Source organism: Coffea eugenioides, chromosome 1 (assembly GCF_003713205.1).
Source record: "Coffea eugenioides isolate CCC68of chromosome 1, Ceug_1.0, whole genome shotgun sequence".
Lineage (NCBI taxonomy): Eukaryota > Viridiplantae > Streptophyta > Magnoliopsida > Gentianales > Rubiaceae > Coffea > Coffea eugenioides.
In genome coordinates, this window is record NC_040035.1 from 46,765,917 (window position 1) to 46,781,702 (window position 15,786).

At 36.9% G+C, this 15,786-nt stretch overlaps 2 protein-coding genes across 2 annotated transcripts; one reads left to right on the top strand and one right to left on the bottom strand.

The window, feature by feature from the left end:
- Positions 1-1,530: 1,530 nt before the first annotated feature.
- On the bottom strand, positions 1,531-6,528 carry LOC113780006 (nicotinamide adenine dinucleotide transporter 1, chloroplastic). Its single transcript, XM_027325832.1, has 9 exons — positions 5,939-6,528; positions 5,594-5,689; positions 5,288-5,394; positions 5,051-5,099; positions 4,640-4,749; positions 3,166-3,260; positions 2,999-3,087; positions 2,709-2,803; positions 1,531-1,999 (listed from the first exon to the last, which is right to left on the bottom strand). The coding sequence occupies exons 1-9, from the start codon at positions 6,009-6,011 to the stop codon at positions 1,760-1,762; spliced, it is 954 nt and encodes a 317-aa protein (XP_027181633.1). The 5' UTR covers positions 6,012-6,528; the 3' UTR covers positions 1,531-1,759.
- A 3,137-nt stretch (positions 6,529-9,665) lies between these two features.
- On the top strand, positions 9,666-14,827 carry LOC113777543. The gene is made up of 6 exons (XM_027322663.1): positions 9,666-10,246; positions 10,612-10,823; positions 13,202-13,481; positions 13,582-13,667; positions 13,760-13,851; positions 13,966-14,827. The coding sequence occupies exons 1-6, from the start codon at positions 9,872-9,874 to the stop codon at positions 14,220-14,222; spliced, it is 1,302 nt and encodes a 433-aa protein (XP_027178464.1). The 5' UTR covers positions 9,666-9,871; the 3' UTR covers positions 14,223-14,827.
- The last annotated feature ends 959 nt before the right edge of the window (positions 14,828-15,786 follow it).

Sequence of the window (15,786 nt, forward strand, 5' to 3'; positions counted from 1 at the left end):
CAAAGGCTTTCTTCAGAAACAACACATATTTTGGGGTGTTCAAATTTTGAAAAAAAATCGAAAATCGGCCAATCCAATCTAGATTGGATATCGATCAAACAGAAGTCGACAAAAATCAATTGATATTTAAACTCTAAAGTTTGGTAAAATAGTTTCAGAATAGATATTCAAATTCGATTATCGAATTTTTGATTAAAATTTAGTAAAATAGTTTGAGAATGGATATTAAAATTCGATTATTGATTCCCAATTACCGACCAAATTATCGAATTTTTTATGTTAACATATATTACCTACTGATATATATCACGGACAAATCTATTTATATAAATGGTGTTATAAGCTATAACTTATATTTGTATATGATCAATTTGACTGAAGATAAAATTACAAGATAAGGGGTGAAATTATCAATAGATTTTTTTTTTTTTTTAGATTGCTTATCAATATATTTAAGCAATCTATTGTTTTTTACTTTTTGGAATGGAATACTTGACACAAACACCAAATGAAATACTCTCAGATAGGTAAAATGGCCATTGTTTTCGTCGAGAGGGCAAAGTGTTATTAACCCTATTTTATACTTTAATTCTCTGGATTGTTGCTGTTCTTGCTATAGGTCGGAATGAGCCAATGAGGTGACGCTGTAATGAAAATGAAATAGGGTTGTTTCCCAATCCCAAATCCTTTGCGGTGTGTTATGTTCTCCTGGACAAATTTTACTTCATTTAGCGGACAATAATAATATTTCCTCCTCCCAACCTTCATAAATTTTCATTTACATAAGCCATCAGAATTGCAATTTAGATGTAATTCTTAAATATTTACTTACAATTTAGGAAGTGCACAAGGTATCCTAAGAAACTTGTCCATATCCTGTGTGCATCTTTTGCCCCAAAAAAAAAAAAAAAGGCGGCAGCATCCTATGCGAGCCTTTTTAGTGCTAATTCTCAATTTATTTTATTTCTTTAGCCCATCTCGATTCAATGTGTTAGATTCACGCGTCAATGGCAGAGCGATTTTGTTAAACTCACAATATGTAAGTTTGCTCATTTTGAGAGAGGCAGTAGATAAATGATCTACAAATTTGATTTGGGACCAAAGCCTCGGAAGTGGGATTAACATTTGCGAGATTTTGTGTCGGCTAATAGCTTTAAGAAGCAGTTAGGCATGCGTCATTCCAATTGCAGTGTCAACTGTTTGTCTGCAATATGGGCCTGCTGTAGGGGCTAACCCATGCCAAATAGCTATTGGCAGATCCATCACGCAGCATTCAGCATAGATTTTTGAATCGTCAAGCCATGGTATGTTACTGAAATGCTCACCAAGCTTGAAATGGCAAATAAACCTTCCCGCCAGACCAATGAGGAGCCTGCCTAGCAATCAGGTTTTAGTTCAATTTCAAGATAACTGCTCCCTTATTCAAGAGCACTGGCTAGAAGACTCGTTGCACTTGCTTTAGGAAAAAGTCCCGTTCCCTTCTAACATCCCACCAATTAAAAATAGATAAATTAGGCAAGCTTGAGTAAATATCAACGAAGTCCAAAAAGGAGGAGAAGAATTTCCGTAAGTTTGAGTAAAATGCTTTATCATCATTATCACTGTCAGTCATGCATGTTCTCAATTGCCGGTCACCGCAAATACTTAGTGAAGCTGCAATTGCAGGTGATCGTTATCCAATTATCCAACAATGAGCACACTGGCTCGTCAAGCTGCCTGTAGGAATCCTGTTGATCCCAGGTCACACGTAATTTCATCTTCACAATGGATGTCGTTGCGGATCGGGTGGAAACAAATTATTAATCAGAAAACGATGAATCATCTCAAAACTGGTGAATGTGATAACAGCCGCTGGAGTAGTTCTGACTAGGTTGGTTGCACATCCACGATAAAAACCAGGGACACCCTCTTGCTGAAAAACTTTCTTTATGCAGTCAACTACCCCAGAATACCGCTTCTCAGAGTGGCGTCCTTGTTCTTGAAGCCTAGAGCGTACAACCTGCACGTCAAGTGTTAAACCTAAATAAATCATGCAGTTCTTCGAATCGAGAAAATTTTAAGTTCCCCTTCATCTTTCATTTGTCACATGGCATAAAGTACAATACTCAAAAAGGTTTTTCTTGTAGACCCCATTTAAGAAGATCAGTGTCCCCTGGAAAAACTCCTATAATTTTACATTCATACGCCCGGCAATCAATGTGTCAGGCCTTTAACAGCATGGGGGATATGAAATGATTGTTTTTGGCTTTTCAAGAATATATCTCAATGCTGAAGTATAATCAAAGCCAAAAAATGAATGGCATAGAAGAAAATGTACGTGAATGGCAAGGAGGTCAATCAACTGTTGTTCATTTGCATTTACAACTTCATCAGATGTCCAAATTTAGGTCAACATTTTGGAATTTTTTTCCATTGGGTAAAAGAAGGGGGGGGGGGGGGGGTTTGTGGTTAAAGCTAGAAAACCCACCATGCCAAAAGTGCAAATGCAAGATCAAAGACACCCAGATATGGCAAAAGAGCACACTGTAAAGCAGTCTATGAATTTGTACAAGATATCACCAACAGATTGATTATACATGTAAACTTCACAAGACCAAGAAAAATGAACACATATAGAGAAGCTCTATACAGAATTCACAAACGAACAAATTAAGCCATCAGATACCATGAAGAAAATGTAAATTATTGGAAAGTGCATTTTTGAATACCTCATGTGGATATGTCAATGTGGAAGCAAATATTTTAGAAACTGATGAGGCAACAGCAACATCACGTGCAGTAAGTTTATCCATCGTAGTGTTCTCTGCAACCACAAAAGCTTATCAACCAGGATGCATTTTTGTGCTTTCACTTTCCCCGGCACCAAATAAGCCCCCTCAGCCCAAAACCACTTCCTTTTTTCGGGCAGGGCACTGAGGGAGTGGATTGGAATTGGAGATACATTCATAACTACCCAGGATGAAAAATAAACAGGCACACACACAGAGACAATCATCACCTCGATTGGCCAGGTATAACTTGATCTTCTCATATGCTGGAAATTGGATGGCAACATGACTAATTCCAGCCAAAGCCGGCACAAGACCGCTGGTATTATTAGAAAATCAGAAACTTGTTAGATGGTATTCACCAACAAAAAAAGCCCCAATTCCAATTGCTAAGTACCTGTACACACCACGAATTCCCTCTTCATGTGCAATTCTCCTCAAGGCAGATAAAGTGCCCCTGTATGGCATCACCCCATTTCTCATTCCTTGAGTCTGCATGAAGAGAAAAGTGCTCACGATTTAACATTTGCCTTGTCAGTCGTAATTTTCAAGGAAAGTAACGAATAGAAAAAGCAATGCATATGCCTTCTCCATTAGCATTAACTTAAAAAATAAATGAATAAATAACTCCTAGGTTCTAGAGTAGTCCATATATTTTGTCAAATATCAAGCATTAAAAAAAGGACAGAAAGGACACAAAAGCATACAACATATGCAAACAAAGAAAGGAGCTGACCAGTAAAGAGAGGAAAGAGAGAAGAAGGGACAAAAAGAGTAAAAGAAGTGACAATAAAGAAGAGCACAACGTAGATGGGACTACAAGTAGAATGTGGATTTGCAGTGTGCAAAAAACTTCCCTTTAAGCTAAAATGTTGCTGATGGTGAATGTATGTTGTTCAACTGAAGATGTTACTCATACCAAACTTCGTTGGCATCAACCACGTGACAATGGGTAAACAAGATCACACGCTTAAAAGAATGTCAGTTATGTGTTTATTAATTCATACAGGACTTCAAGAAGTTAGCTTATAAATTGTCCCATATCTATAACAGTTGTAATGGCAGAATAATACTGGATTTGAATGACATCTCAACTTACAGAAGAAACACCCAGCAAAACAAAAGTTTGCTGCTTATTTCTAACCAAACACTAGATATCATAGAAGCCGCAAGTGAATGTTCACCAGATCAAGATGAAGCCATGGAGGTACAAGAAAACTAGGAAATATTAGTCAGAAGTGCTAAGTGGTTCTAGAGTAAGGATGTATCAATGCATTGTAAGCTAGAAGACCTACACCACCATATTTTTCACATATCATTATCTCTTCTTTTATTCACATATGTCTAACTAATTAAACAGGTTTGTGTTTAATTCTCACAAAGAAAGGAACTTCACAAGGAATCTTAGGTTCATGCTGATTGCAGCAACTCATCTAATCATCTCTCAACAACTATAAGTAACCTTCAATTATAGGAAATTCCAGCTCAAACTGTTTTCACCACATATTTCTCCTGAAACTTATCAGCAACGAGGTAGGATAAAATTTACAACAAGCTCCTCTGTATTTTCCATTTTGTAAGCATTGAACATTAACAACACCCTCACAAATGTCACACACTTTTGCGTAAAACAACAGCTAACTATTTAAAAAAAAAAAAGAAGACATTTTTACACAGTTCACTGACTAGATTCACTCGCTAATTTTTGTTTTTTATGGATCAGCATAAGGATGAGGTTGCATTTCATTTCCACAGACAGCAAACTTTTAACTAGCTTTTATTTTCTGGCACTCTACCAAAACACAAAAATTTCATGGCAAAACATGGTAAAATGCAGTTAGATAACATAAAACTGCACCAAAAAGACATACTTGAAGTCTTGTCTTGACTACCCAAAGAGGATTTGTGGCAATTGTTGTTGCAGCTCCAGCACCAGTGGCAGCTAACATATTGGCACCAATGGAGAGCTGATGATTTACACCTGTCGTGGCCACACCATAAATGACCGTCAAGTCAGGGCAAGCTCAAATGCTAACAAAGAAAGGAATCAGCATGACATCAAGAAGTAAGATGCATATCTGATTTAAGCTATGTGAAGTATCTCAATTGGAAGAACTGATTCAGTCACCTGTTTTTAACTTCATTATATGCTTGGACAGCATAGGAAGAATATTAGTTTTTATGTGACAAAAGAACTCTTAAACTTGTAATTATGGATACTGATCGTGCAAACTGTCTAAACCAGCTATGCACTTAAAAAAAATATTAGTTGATTAACTAACCATCAGAGCACAGTAAACTCTTCAGCTGCTCATAAATTGTGAAGTATACCTGCACAAGGGGAAATGAGTCATGTGAAACCTGATCTTATTTATGCATAACCCCCCCCCCCCCCAGGGGGGATCACATCCCCAAATGTTTCAAACGATTTAACCTGACAATTTAAGTATGCGACTAGCTTAACACTATAAAAATAATAGGCAACATAAAGAGATACTTAAGGATGAAATATGACTCACAGCCCAATTTGGAAGCAGTGCCAGTACAGTGGGTGACAACCCTCGATACATGCCACGTAATCCCTCCTTCTGAAATATCTGTTCCAAACTCCCAACTATTATGCTGCCTATCAAGAATAAAAGGAGGACTAAATGATCTTATGCAAGAATAGCCAGAAGAATCTGACAAAGATGAATCTAAGTTCATCAGATTCAGGCCCTTCAAAGGAAACAAAACAATTTCTCCTCATGAAAACATTTGGCAGCTAGTAACATCTGCTGGTAAGCAAAGAACATAGCCAATGCTGGAAAACCGCAATTACTAACCCTTAATATTCGCACCGGCGAGCTTTGGCAGCCCATGAACTTGCAACCTAGTTTTAATAACATCTAAAGGACAGACGAAGGTAGCTGCAATTACTCCTGCAGCACAACAATTATTCAATTTTTAGCATTAACTTCGAGCTTTTAAGTTTAAAACGCTAACTTCACTGACTAAAAGAACAGAACGAAATCATTAAAACACCTTTTAAACTTGAAAAATTATATTCTGGAACTAATTTAAAACGATTGACTTGAAGGGCGGGAGAAAAAAAATGTAATACAAGACATCCCCGGAGTTACCCATACTAGTAGTAATACATGAATTGCTATCCAGATAAGAGAGCATACCAGCGGCAGCACCAGCGCCAGCGTTGCATAGGAGGCCCCTGGAACTAGAGAGATGAGTAGTATCGCCGGTCATTATGGAATCTTGTACGACGATCAGAGGTTCGGTAAAGAACGGTGGCAGCTGGTGCAGAGGTGGAGGCTGCGATGGTATAAAAAACTGAGGCTCGAATCCAGGAGTCCTCTCTCGAGAGGGCGATCGCAGAGAACCAGCGTCGCATGGCCAGTGCGTAAGACACTCCAGTACAATCTAAAAATCCACTAATCCCGAGCAAAATACCAGGTGATTAAGCAAAATCGATTTCTAGGGTTTCGCAAGTCAGCTAAATGCGTAACCCTGGTCGAGCGTTGTTGTCGTAAGTAATCGAAATTTAGTGAAATGAAAGAACGATGATTTTGTTTAGTTTACGCGGTCAGCGGTGGAGGCGTCGATAAGATCGAGAATCAAGATTGTCCATGCGAGGGAGGGAGGGAGGGAGGGTGGGTCTCTTTTGGATAGCGGCCGTCGTCGAGGAACAGACGACAGAATTGTACACAAAGAATTGCGTTGGTAGCTGGGTTTCCTTGATTGAGCCTTGACCTTGAGGATAAATGACGACTCTCTCACTCTCACTCTCTCCTTCGGCTAAATTCTACCACTCATTATTAACTCTCCGCCGGACTTTGACCAAAAAAAAAATAATAATAATAATAATAATACCTCTCCGCCGGACGATCCGCCACAAATGGGACCCTCCTGCTTTATAGTTTATACTCTAAAAAAAGACTAAACTGACGAAAACGACGCTAATACGACCCGTCCAACCGGTCTCTACTCTCTAGAGTAACCTCATACTCCAGTACTTCTTTCATTCATTTCTGGTCAAAATCTTCCGAATTGAAACGTTTCGATCAAGTTCATCCGAAAACAAAAAATATATATTTTTTGTTAAATTTGTTTCAATCAAGCCCTCTAAACATTTTTTTTCTTTATATTTTGCTTTTGAAAGTATCATCACCATAGTTTAAGCCTGTCAATTGGAGCTAATGGCCGGGCTTTGAATTGTCCAAGTCCATGCCCAAACAAAGACATATTATAATAACTGGGGATTACAGCAACTGGTTGGGCGGGAAAGCTGTACGGGCAATGCCAGATCAAGAGGCGGTGAACAGAAAGAGTTGGAGTTGGAGTTGGAGTTGCAGTTGGAGGTAGCTGAGGCAACTAAAGCAGCGGAACATCACCAAAGCTACTGGAGAACACGAATGAATGGTAACAATGCAGTTTCAGGTACAGTATTACAGGATATAGTAGTATTATTCCTGAGCTGCGAATTTGAAGATATAAAAAGGGAGGATCTTAATATTAATGTAGCCAAACTAGCGAAGTTTGCAAGAGGCTTAGCACAGGATATTTGCTGGATACATGATCGATGATTTTCCAGTGTGGCTTGTGAAGTCCTTGTCGGACAAGGGATTGCTAATCGGACATTTGTCCAGATTGCTCGCTCATAAATATTTTACGTATGAAATGAAATTTTTATCGTTGCGACCGTGAAAAAAATATATACTTGTGTTTTTTATCCTTCTATCAATTCCCCTTGCGATATTCACGTGATGCAGCAATAACTAATAGTAATTTGGACAGATTTTATCGTACGACAAAACAAGGACAGATTTTGAATCAAGGACCAATTAATACTGAACGTGAAACCTTGGGAACTGAATAGGTGCTTTCAAAACTTAGGGACCAACTAAGACATTGACTCAAAGTTGCAGGACAACTTGTAACACAATTTTTATTATGAACTCCCACCTCCGGAGCCTTGAGCTGCCATGTTGTGGGTAAAATTTAGAAGGGCAAATGTAGGAATCCAGGGTGTGTTTATATTGCATATTTTGGACTTTGTAAGAGCTTTTTTTCTTGGTTAAAAAATAATATATATATATATATATATATATATATATATCAATTGATAGGGTTTGGATTGGATCCCTTTGATCCAAATCCATTAAATTTTGGATAAACCTAGACCTAGATATGGACTGTTATGGTCTGAAAAAGTAAATCCGAACTCGACGTTGATTTAGGTATTCAACAGGTATATGTCGATATTTTGTGAACATATGATAAAAAAAAATTGAAGTAAAAATATTTTAAAAATATATAGAGCTCAAAATAACAGATCATGAGCCTAAATAGTTGTCAAAAAAGTTGCTCCCGTGATATAAACAGTAATAAACACATGCACAGTGATAATATACCAAAACACGCAGTTCAGGCCTTGGTTTTGTTTCATTTCCACATGATATAACTCATTTTGTTCAGCAATGTAACTCACTTTCAATAACTTATAAATATAAGACAAAATTTTGTAACTCCCACACACGATGTTAAAATCGATGTACAGGATGTGATCTAAATCTTACATTTTTTTTAGCCAAATCATGGGCGTCAATCTTTCTAGACGGCTGTCCTTGTCTCATTTCTCAAAATAACATAAGTACCATTCAATTTCTATTTTTAAATAATAAAATTAACATTCAAGAAATTAAATGTGATATTGTGAACTCAGAAAAAGAACTATTATCAACTATTTCTAGTATTTATTTTCAAAACTTCATTTGCATCTACTTCCAATCTTTTCATTTGCTTGTTTTTATTTTTCTTATTCCTCTACAATAATAAAGCATGAGCAAGAGTTTGTTTTGGTGTAAACAATTTAGTGTTATTTTTTGTGATTCCAATCTTATCTTTTGAATTAACTATTAATCAATAAGCATGTATATCACTAAAACTTAATTACACAAGTGCCAATATACCACAATACCTTAAACTACATAACTGCAAAACTACTTCTCCACGATAATTAACTCCTCCTTACCCAATTATATATCAAATTAAGCTACTAAGCATCACACAACTTCTGAATTCTCATTCCATAAAAAAATTTTTGCTGTCTACTATAACAAAGTACTCCTCCAGCTATTATACCACCAACAGCTTTGGATTTCCTTGGTACGTTTTGTTGGGATGGAGATATTTCATCAATTAGTACTTTTTTTTTTTTTTGTCTTTCATTTTCTTTTTCCTTTTCATCAATTTTTTTTATCTGATTTGAACAACTAATCATATTTTTAGACGCTGAAGCCTGTAATGAATCCAAAGTAGCAACAATTTTTACTAAAAGCGTTCTCTTGTTTTGTTACCCCCTAAAGCTTAGTTTGGGAGTTTAGGATAGAAAAGAGCAGAAGGGAAAACTTAAGTTATGAGAGAAGAGAAGAGAAAAGAAGGGATTGTTATGTTGTTTGGAAGTTTTGAGAATTAGTGGAATGATTTTAGATATGAAAGATATTAAATATTTGTTTAAGACCTTTTTAAGGATAAAATAGGTATTTTTAAAAAATTTCACAAGTTTTCTCAAACTCTCCCTCCATTTCCATCCAATTTGAGAGGAAAATTTTTACCTACTATTCATCCTCCTGAAAGCTCCTCCCATTTCCGTTTTTTTCTTTCTTACTAAAAACTCACAAAGGAAATAAACTTTCTCATCTTTCCTTTTTCTTTTCTGTCCAAATTCTCAACTTCCAAACGAAGCCTAAGTCTAATGCATCAATGACTTGTACTATGAGTATTCAAAGTTAAAACCTTTTTTTTTTTTAATAAAAAAGGTTGTACTACTATCTATAAGCAAAGTACAACTCAAGGCAGCCATTTGCAAAGCAGTCTGGTGTACTTGTACCTTTAGCTTTTGGGCTTCCCCCCTTCAAAGAGACAGAGAGTTGAATGCCCCTCCAAAACCTCCCCCAAAACCCTAATTATTTCCAACCTCCAAAATTTACTGACATTTTCTCACTTGATTTCCATTGTTATTTCAGTATCGTTTTGATCACTACCCTAATTATTCCAATCTATTCAGATACTTTCGTAATTCATAACGTGTATAACAATTTACAGCAATGTCGGGTTCGGGAGGCTTCGCCGTTTCGCGGAGCCATGGCGGAGACAGATTTTATAATCCCCCAGCGATGAGGCAGCAGCAGCAGCAGCAGCAGCAGATGATTTTACAGCAGCAGCAGCAGCTACAGCATTTACAGAGACAGCAGCAGCTGGCTCAGCTGCAAAGGGCATCTAAGTCGGATTCTGCCGCTACCGCGGCGACATCTCTGGACGCCGGGAATCGGACCGACTCCGACGATTCCTTGCCGACATTGTCCAAACCGTCCTCAGTTCGCTCCCCTTCGCCTCCAATACCTCCAGCTCCCAGCGTCACTAACTTGGATCGGTTTTTGGAGTCGGTTACCCCTTTCATTACCGCCCACCACTCGTCTGAGGTAAAAATTAACCCAGAAAAAAAAAGAACTTGGTTTATCAGAAAATGCAGCTGGAAACAAACGAGTTAGGATAACCCAAAATTCGTATTAACTCCATGCTCAGATTGTTTTAGAGGGACCACATCCTGAGCATAACTACAATTTTTATCTCATTTTTTCTTTTTTGTATTGTTCGATTGATCTGTAATGTTAGCTAACAGCGTGCAAAGGTTAAAGTTTTTAATTTGGGTCATATAATGCATAAATTGTGACTTTTGCTTTGCTTAGGTGTCTGCCATCCGTTTTTCCAATTGAAACTAAGCATCATTGCATTTGCAGTTTTTTGTTTTACTTATTATTAATTCGTGGCAATGTTGTGCCAACAGGCATACGCAAGGGTACGGAGAACCAAGGAAGCAGAGCTGCATCCTTTCTATTGCCTCGGGGATCTATGGGAATCATTTAATGAGTGGAGTGTCTATGGAGTTGGAGTGCCATTGTTGTTGAACGGGAAAGACCATGTCAAACAATATTATGTGCCCTTCCTGTCGGGTATACAATTGTATGTTGACCCGTTGAAGCCCCGTTCAACCATTAGGTAAGCTATTGTGTAACAGATATTAGATGAGTTTAATATACATTTGCTTATGAGTTTCCTATTTTTGCCTAGATCTTTGCTTATAATTTATTAGTTTCTTCTTTCTGCCAAATACTGTTGCTAGTGTTTTCGGTATGAGAGCAGTTGCAGCTGTGATTTACTGTTACTCTTAATCAGGATGCTATAGGAACCTGATCATTGTTGATCTCGTCATGTTTTGTTGGTATCTAGCTGTAATTGGGCTGATGCTGCTCTTATTGTGAGAGTCAACTAATTGCGAGAGTCAATTAATTGATATATTTTTTTCTTGACATCTCACACTCATGTAAACTGATTTGAAGTATGTCAGAGGCCCAGACAACATATATTTTGTTAGTATAATCGACTTCAATCAGATTCTTATAGATACATCCAGGTAAAATTTGTCCCAGGGATTTGTTTTGGGCCATTGTTTTTGACCATATTTGATTGGTTATCTTGAGAGAGTCATAGTGAAAAGCAGACAAGTGGGAACTCCATATGTCTCTTGGGACATCAAAACCATTTCGCGGATTGTCAACACAATATATAGTAGTAAGGAAAGAGGAATGGTTGGAATCAGTTTGAAGAAAATCCGCAACTATTTTAGTGATTATAATTCTATCTTCTTTCTATGTTCCTCGTCAACGTCGTCCACTTTAGTTGATTGATAGATTTGGCTGGCCGTAATTCACTGAGAATTACCGGAGCGTTCTTGACAGTAAAGGCAAAATTTTTGGGTAAAATCTACGTAAAAATTTCTGCCTCCTACATTTGACACTTTATGGTTGAAGTTTTTTCTAGTCATGGCAGTCTATGCAAGTGGGCATTACATTTGTTGGTCCCTGATTAAAGACATTGTGACATCTTTTGGTTTTTGCTTGCACTAATCAAAGCGGTAACTGCACATGTATCTAATGGGTATAGTTTTTCCCCCACTCCTGTTACTTGCATCATTACATTAAGATGACAACCAAATCCATGTGCTAAATGTGGCTCATATTTCATCCTGTGATACTTTTAGTCTCATAGCAGATGCCCATTGGAAAAATTTCCACATATCTCCTATAATTCTGAAACTTTTTGAAATCTATGTTATTTAAATTACACTTTTGAGTTGACCTGAGTTGTTGATGAATTAGAAACTGGGAAAATAAAAAGAAGGTTACGATGGCATGACATGTTTTTGTTTGTCGGTTGATCATGTTTTGTGTATCGATGTGTGTATGTATGAATCTGCATACATGTTGATAAAATGTAACAAAGTAGGAGAATAGCATGTCATGAAGATTGTTTGTCCGCACATATATGTGTGCTTGAATAACTACAAACTTGCACAAGAGTCAATTGAAAGAAAGTATTTTTCTTATTATGTTTACAGGAAAAACCGTGTTTCCTGATTAGGACTAGGCTTTACCCCTACAATGTGTTAAATATTCCTATCTACCTCCCTAAGTTGTGTTCACACTTGCAGGTTGATGGTACAGGCTACAAACAGACTAAACTTGCTTTCTATGTTTCCAGCACTCCTCTACTTATATCCTCTACTTATATAGGATCTGCTATTACCATAGTAAATTATAGCAGATTGTCATATTCTGCTTCAGTATTTTGAGATTCTAGTTCCACCAGGCATGATGGTGCTAATATGTTCATAAATCATGCATGCTACATGGAGATACTGTAGCTTACATCCATGAAAACTTTTTTAATTCTTGTCACGTCCTCTTTAATTACACCATTAGAAAGTAATTATTTGTTAGATACTTCTTCAAACTGATTGTGTCGTGAATTCCTCTGACAGATATAGTTTATTTCACTCTTATGGAAAATTTTATGGATTTTGATGAAAATGTTGATGCTTTCTCCTGCTAAATGCAATGATGTGGAGAACTTGTGATTCATTTGTTGTCATCTAATTGCGCTTAAAGAGAAAAGTTGACATTGAACTTGTGAGACTAGTCTTTTTTGAATCCTTTCAGCATCTAGTGCTATCAGTGCAACTTGGATGCACGTCTTCAACAACATGGGTCAATACTTGCTGGTGTAGTTTTCTCTGTCCACCACAACCTACAAATTAGCAGTGATCATGCACTAAACTATGTATGTTTACAAGATGTGATAAATATATGAAGCACATGTTTATGAGCAATTGATTTCACAAAAAAGCCACCTCAAGAGGCTTTTCTTGTTTTGTGCCTTGTGCTGCAAATCTTGGTCGTAAAATGTACCAATTGGTTTTTTGCCTGATGCATGTAATGGTATCTTTATATATGATGCTTTTATTGTTTTTATAGATGATTAGCTCCTCTTATAGGAGACATCATTGAAAGACTGTTCATACATTTTTTTTTTGGCAGGAGGACCTGTGAGGAGAGTGATGCTGAGTCATCAAGGGAGAACAGTAGCTGTGGCAGCAGCGACTGTGAAGCAGATAAGAGATCCAAAGCTGAAGGATTGCGGAATCAGCACCTCCTCGCAAACTTGAATAGCCGACGACTAAATCGACTTTCATTGAGAGAAAAATCTGTTACGAGTTCATCAAGTGATGATGCTGAAATTTGTAATTCACCTGGACAACTCTTGTTTGAGTATTTGGAACAAGAGCAGCCGCATCGTCGTAAACCATTAGTTGATAAGGTTACTTGGCTTCTTGAATTTCAAAGTCAATTGCATTCACTTCTGTGCCTAAAACTTCTACCTTTGGTCTTTTCTTGTTCCCTTCTCCTGATTCACACAGATTTCAGTTCTTGCATCTCAATTTCCAGAACTGAGAAAGTGTAGGAGCTGCGATTTACTCCCCTCTAGTTGGATCTCTGTAGCATGGTAAATTCTTGTTTGTCGAAACATATAATGCTTGTTTTATCAATGTTGTGTTTTGGCTCTTGCTCTCACTATATAAAATAAATTTGGTGCAGGTACCCAATATATAGAATACCCATGGGTCCAACATTACGGGATCTGGATGCATCTTTTCTGACCTTCCATTACCTGTCAACACACACTAGAAGTATTCTCTCTCTCTCTCTCTGTGTATGTGTGTTTTGTTTTCCTGGAGCTCTCTCTTTGTGCTGTCCTGCTTGCCTCTTGATACCAACTATTTTTCTTCCCTTGATTTCTTCAGGTAATAGTCAGCCACAATTTCATGGTTCCAGTTGTAGGAAAGTCCATCCATTTGCTGATGCATCTTCAAAAATTTCTTTACCAGTCTTTGGACTTGCTTCTTATAAGTTGAAAGGTTCAATTTTGAATCCATGTGGACCTCATGAATGTGAGCAAGAGAATTCTCTTCTGCAAGCCGCTGGTGATTGGCTTCAGCAGTTGCAAGTTGCTCTTCCCGATTACCAATTTTTCCGTGCTCATTACTCTCAGTGGAGATGATAACGCTGGAGATGTATTTATGTGCTACATGTATCTTCCTAATGAATAGTGTTTCAGAAGTCCCCCTTGGGACAAACAATTTTGGGAACTAAAATGGTTTCAGGAAACACTCACCTGACTGAAAGTGTTACAAGAAAAAGGTGCGCGGGTGTCTTTAAACCTCCTGCCCCATGTGGATTATAAACAAGTAGCATACAAGAGTTGGAATGTCCTCGCGGCTTCAGCAAGGAGTTGATAATGCGCCAGATTATTTGTAGATGATTAGCAATTTACAGGTAGACACGGGTTGTTTTGTGCTAGGGTTGGTCTTCTGAGCAAATATCAGAAGAAACACAGGCAACTTCTAATTTCGGATGGCTTGTTGTCTCGCCTCTTTGGGTGGCTGAAACTTTTGGTAATCAAAGCATTGTTACAGAATCTTGCTCTCTAGTCAGTATTAAGAGACTTGACAGCTATTGTTGCAGTAATGAAAAAGTTTGAACCATATGTATTCATGGATTTGCACATATAGACCCCATACCTGTTGCCTTTATATATACTAGATTGTTGTCGAAGTTGTCTATACAAGATTTGTTGTTTAATAATTGCAATGTCCACTTTCTTTATGTTTAATGCCAATAATTAGATTCCTAGTCAAAGGATTAATTTCAGCTTTGATTCTTTTAATTGACCATTGATGCAATGATAAATTCACACATTCATGAATGAATTGGTTATGATTGTTGATAAATTCTAAACAACTAGCTTTTCCTTGCTTTCTCGACAATTAAAATACAACCATTAGTTACTTCTCTAATTAAAAGATAACCCTAAATACAATCATAGAATTTAAGCCTTTAACATCGCTAAGAATTAGAAAAACTCAATTTTAACTAACTAATATACATATTCAGTTTATTTAAATTAGATTATATATTCCTGTGACATATATTCGAAAATCCCTAATGCAATTAAATTACATCACTTGTCACAAATACTAAAACAATCAAACAATTACGGATTTGATGTTTCAGATGGCAATAGATCATTCTGACAATCAAATAGTGATAAGTTATTTAATTATACAAAAAAAATCTTGAAAATGAACAAATAATATATAATACTCATGAACTCATAAAACAATAAAACTAAATTAGATCTCACAGTTATTGTAGAATCAAAAGTTTTGATTATTCTTCAACTGGAGAAGAAAGTAGCAAGAGAAAAGTACGGAAGAAATAAGATTACGAGAGAGAAAGAAAGAGGGATAGAGCTATCGCAAAAACAACGTCCCTCCAAGGCTCTAATCTCCTTTTATACAGAAATTGTTTTTCCTTTTACTTTTAGAATCCTTCCTAAACAAAATCCATTCTAAAAAGGAATTAAAGTAGTAAATATTCCATGCCTAATTGGTAGCGACATTACTAAGGACATAAGAGTTCATTCCCAATCAACTACAGTAAGAGGCGGTCAATAAAGATTCCTTTTCCCGACTGTTAAATCGTCTTTGCCAAATCCCATAATTTCGGACTTCGCAAGTAGGCAAAGTTGCAAACGCCCCCACAATGATTAATGAAGGTTGGTG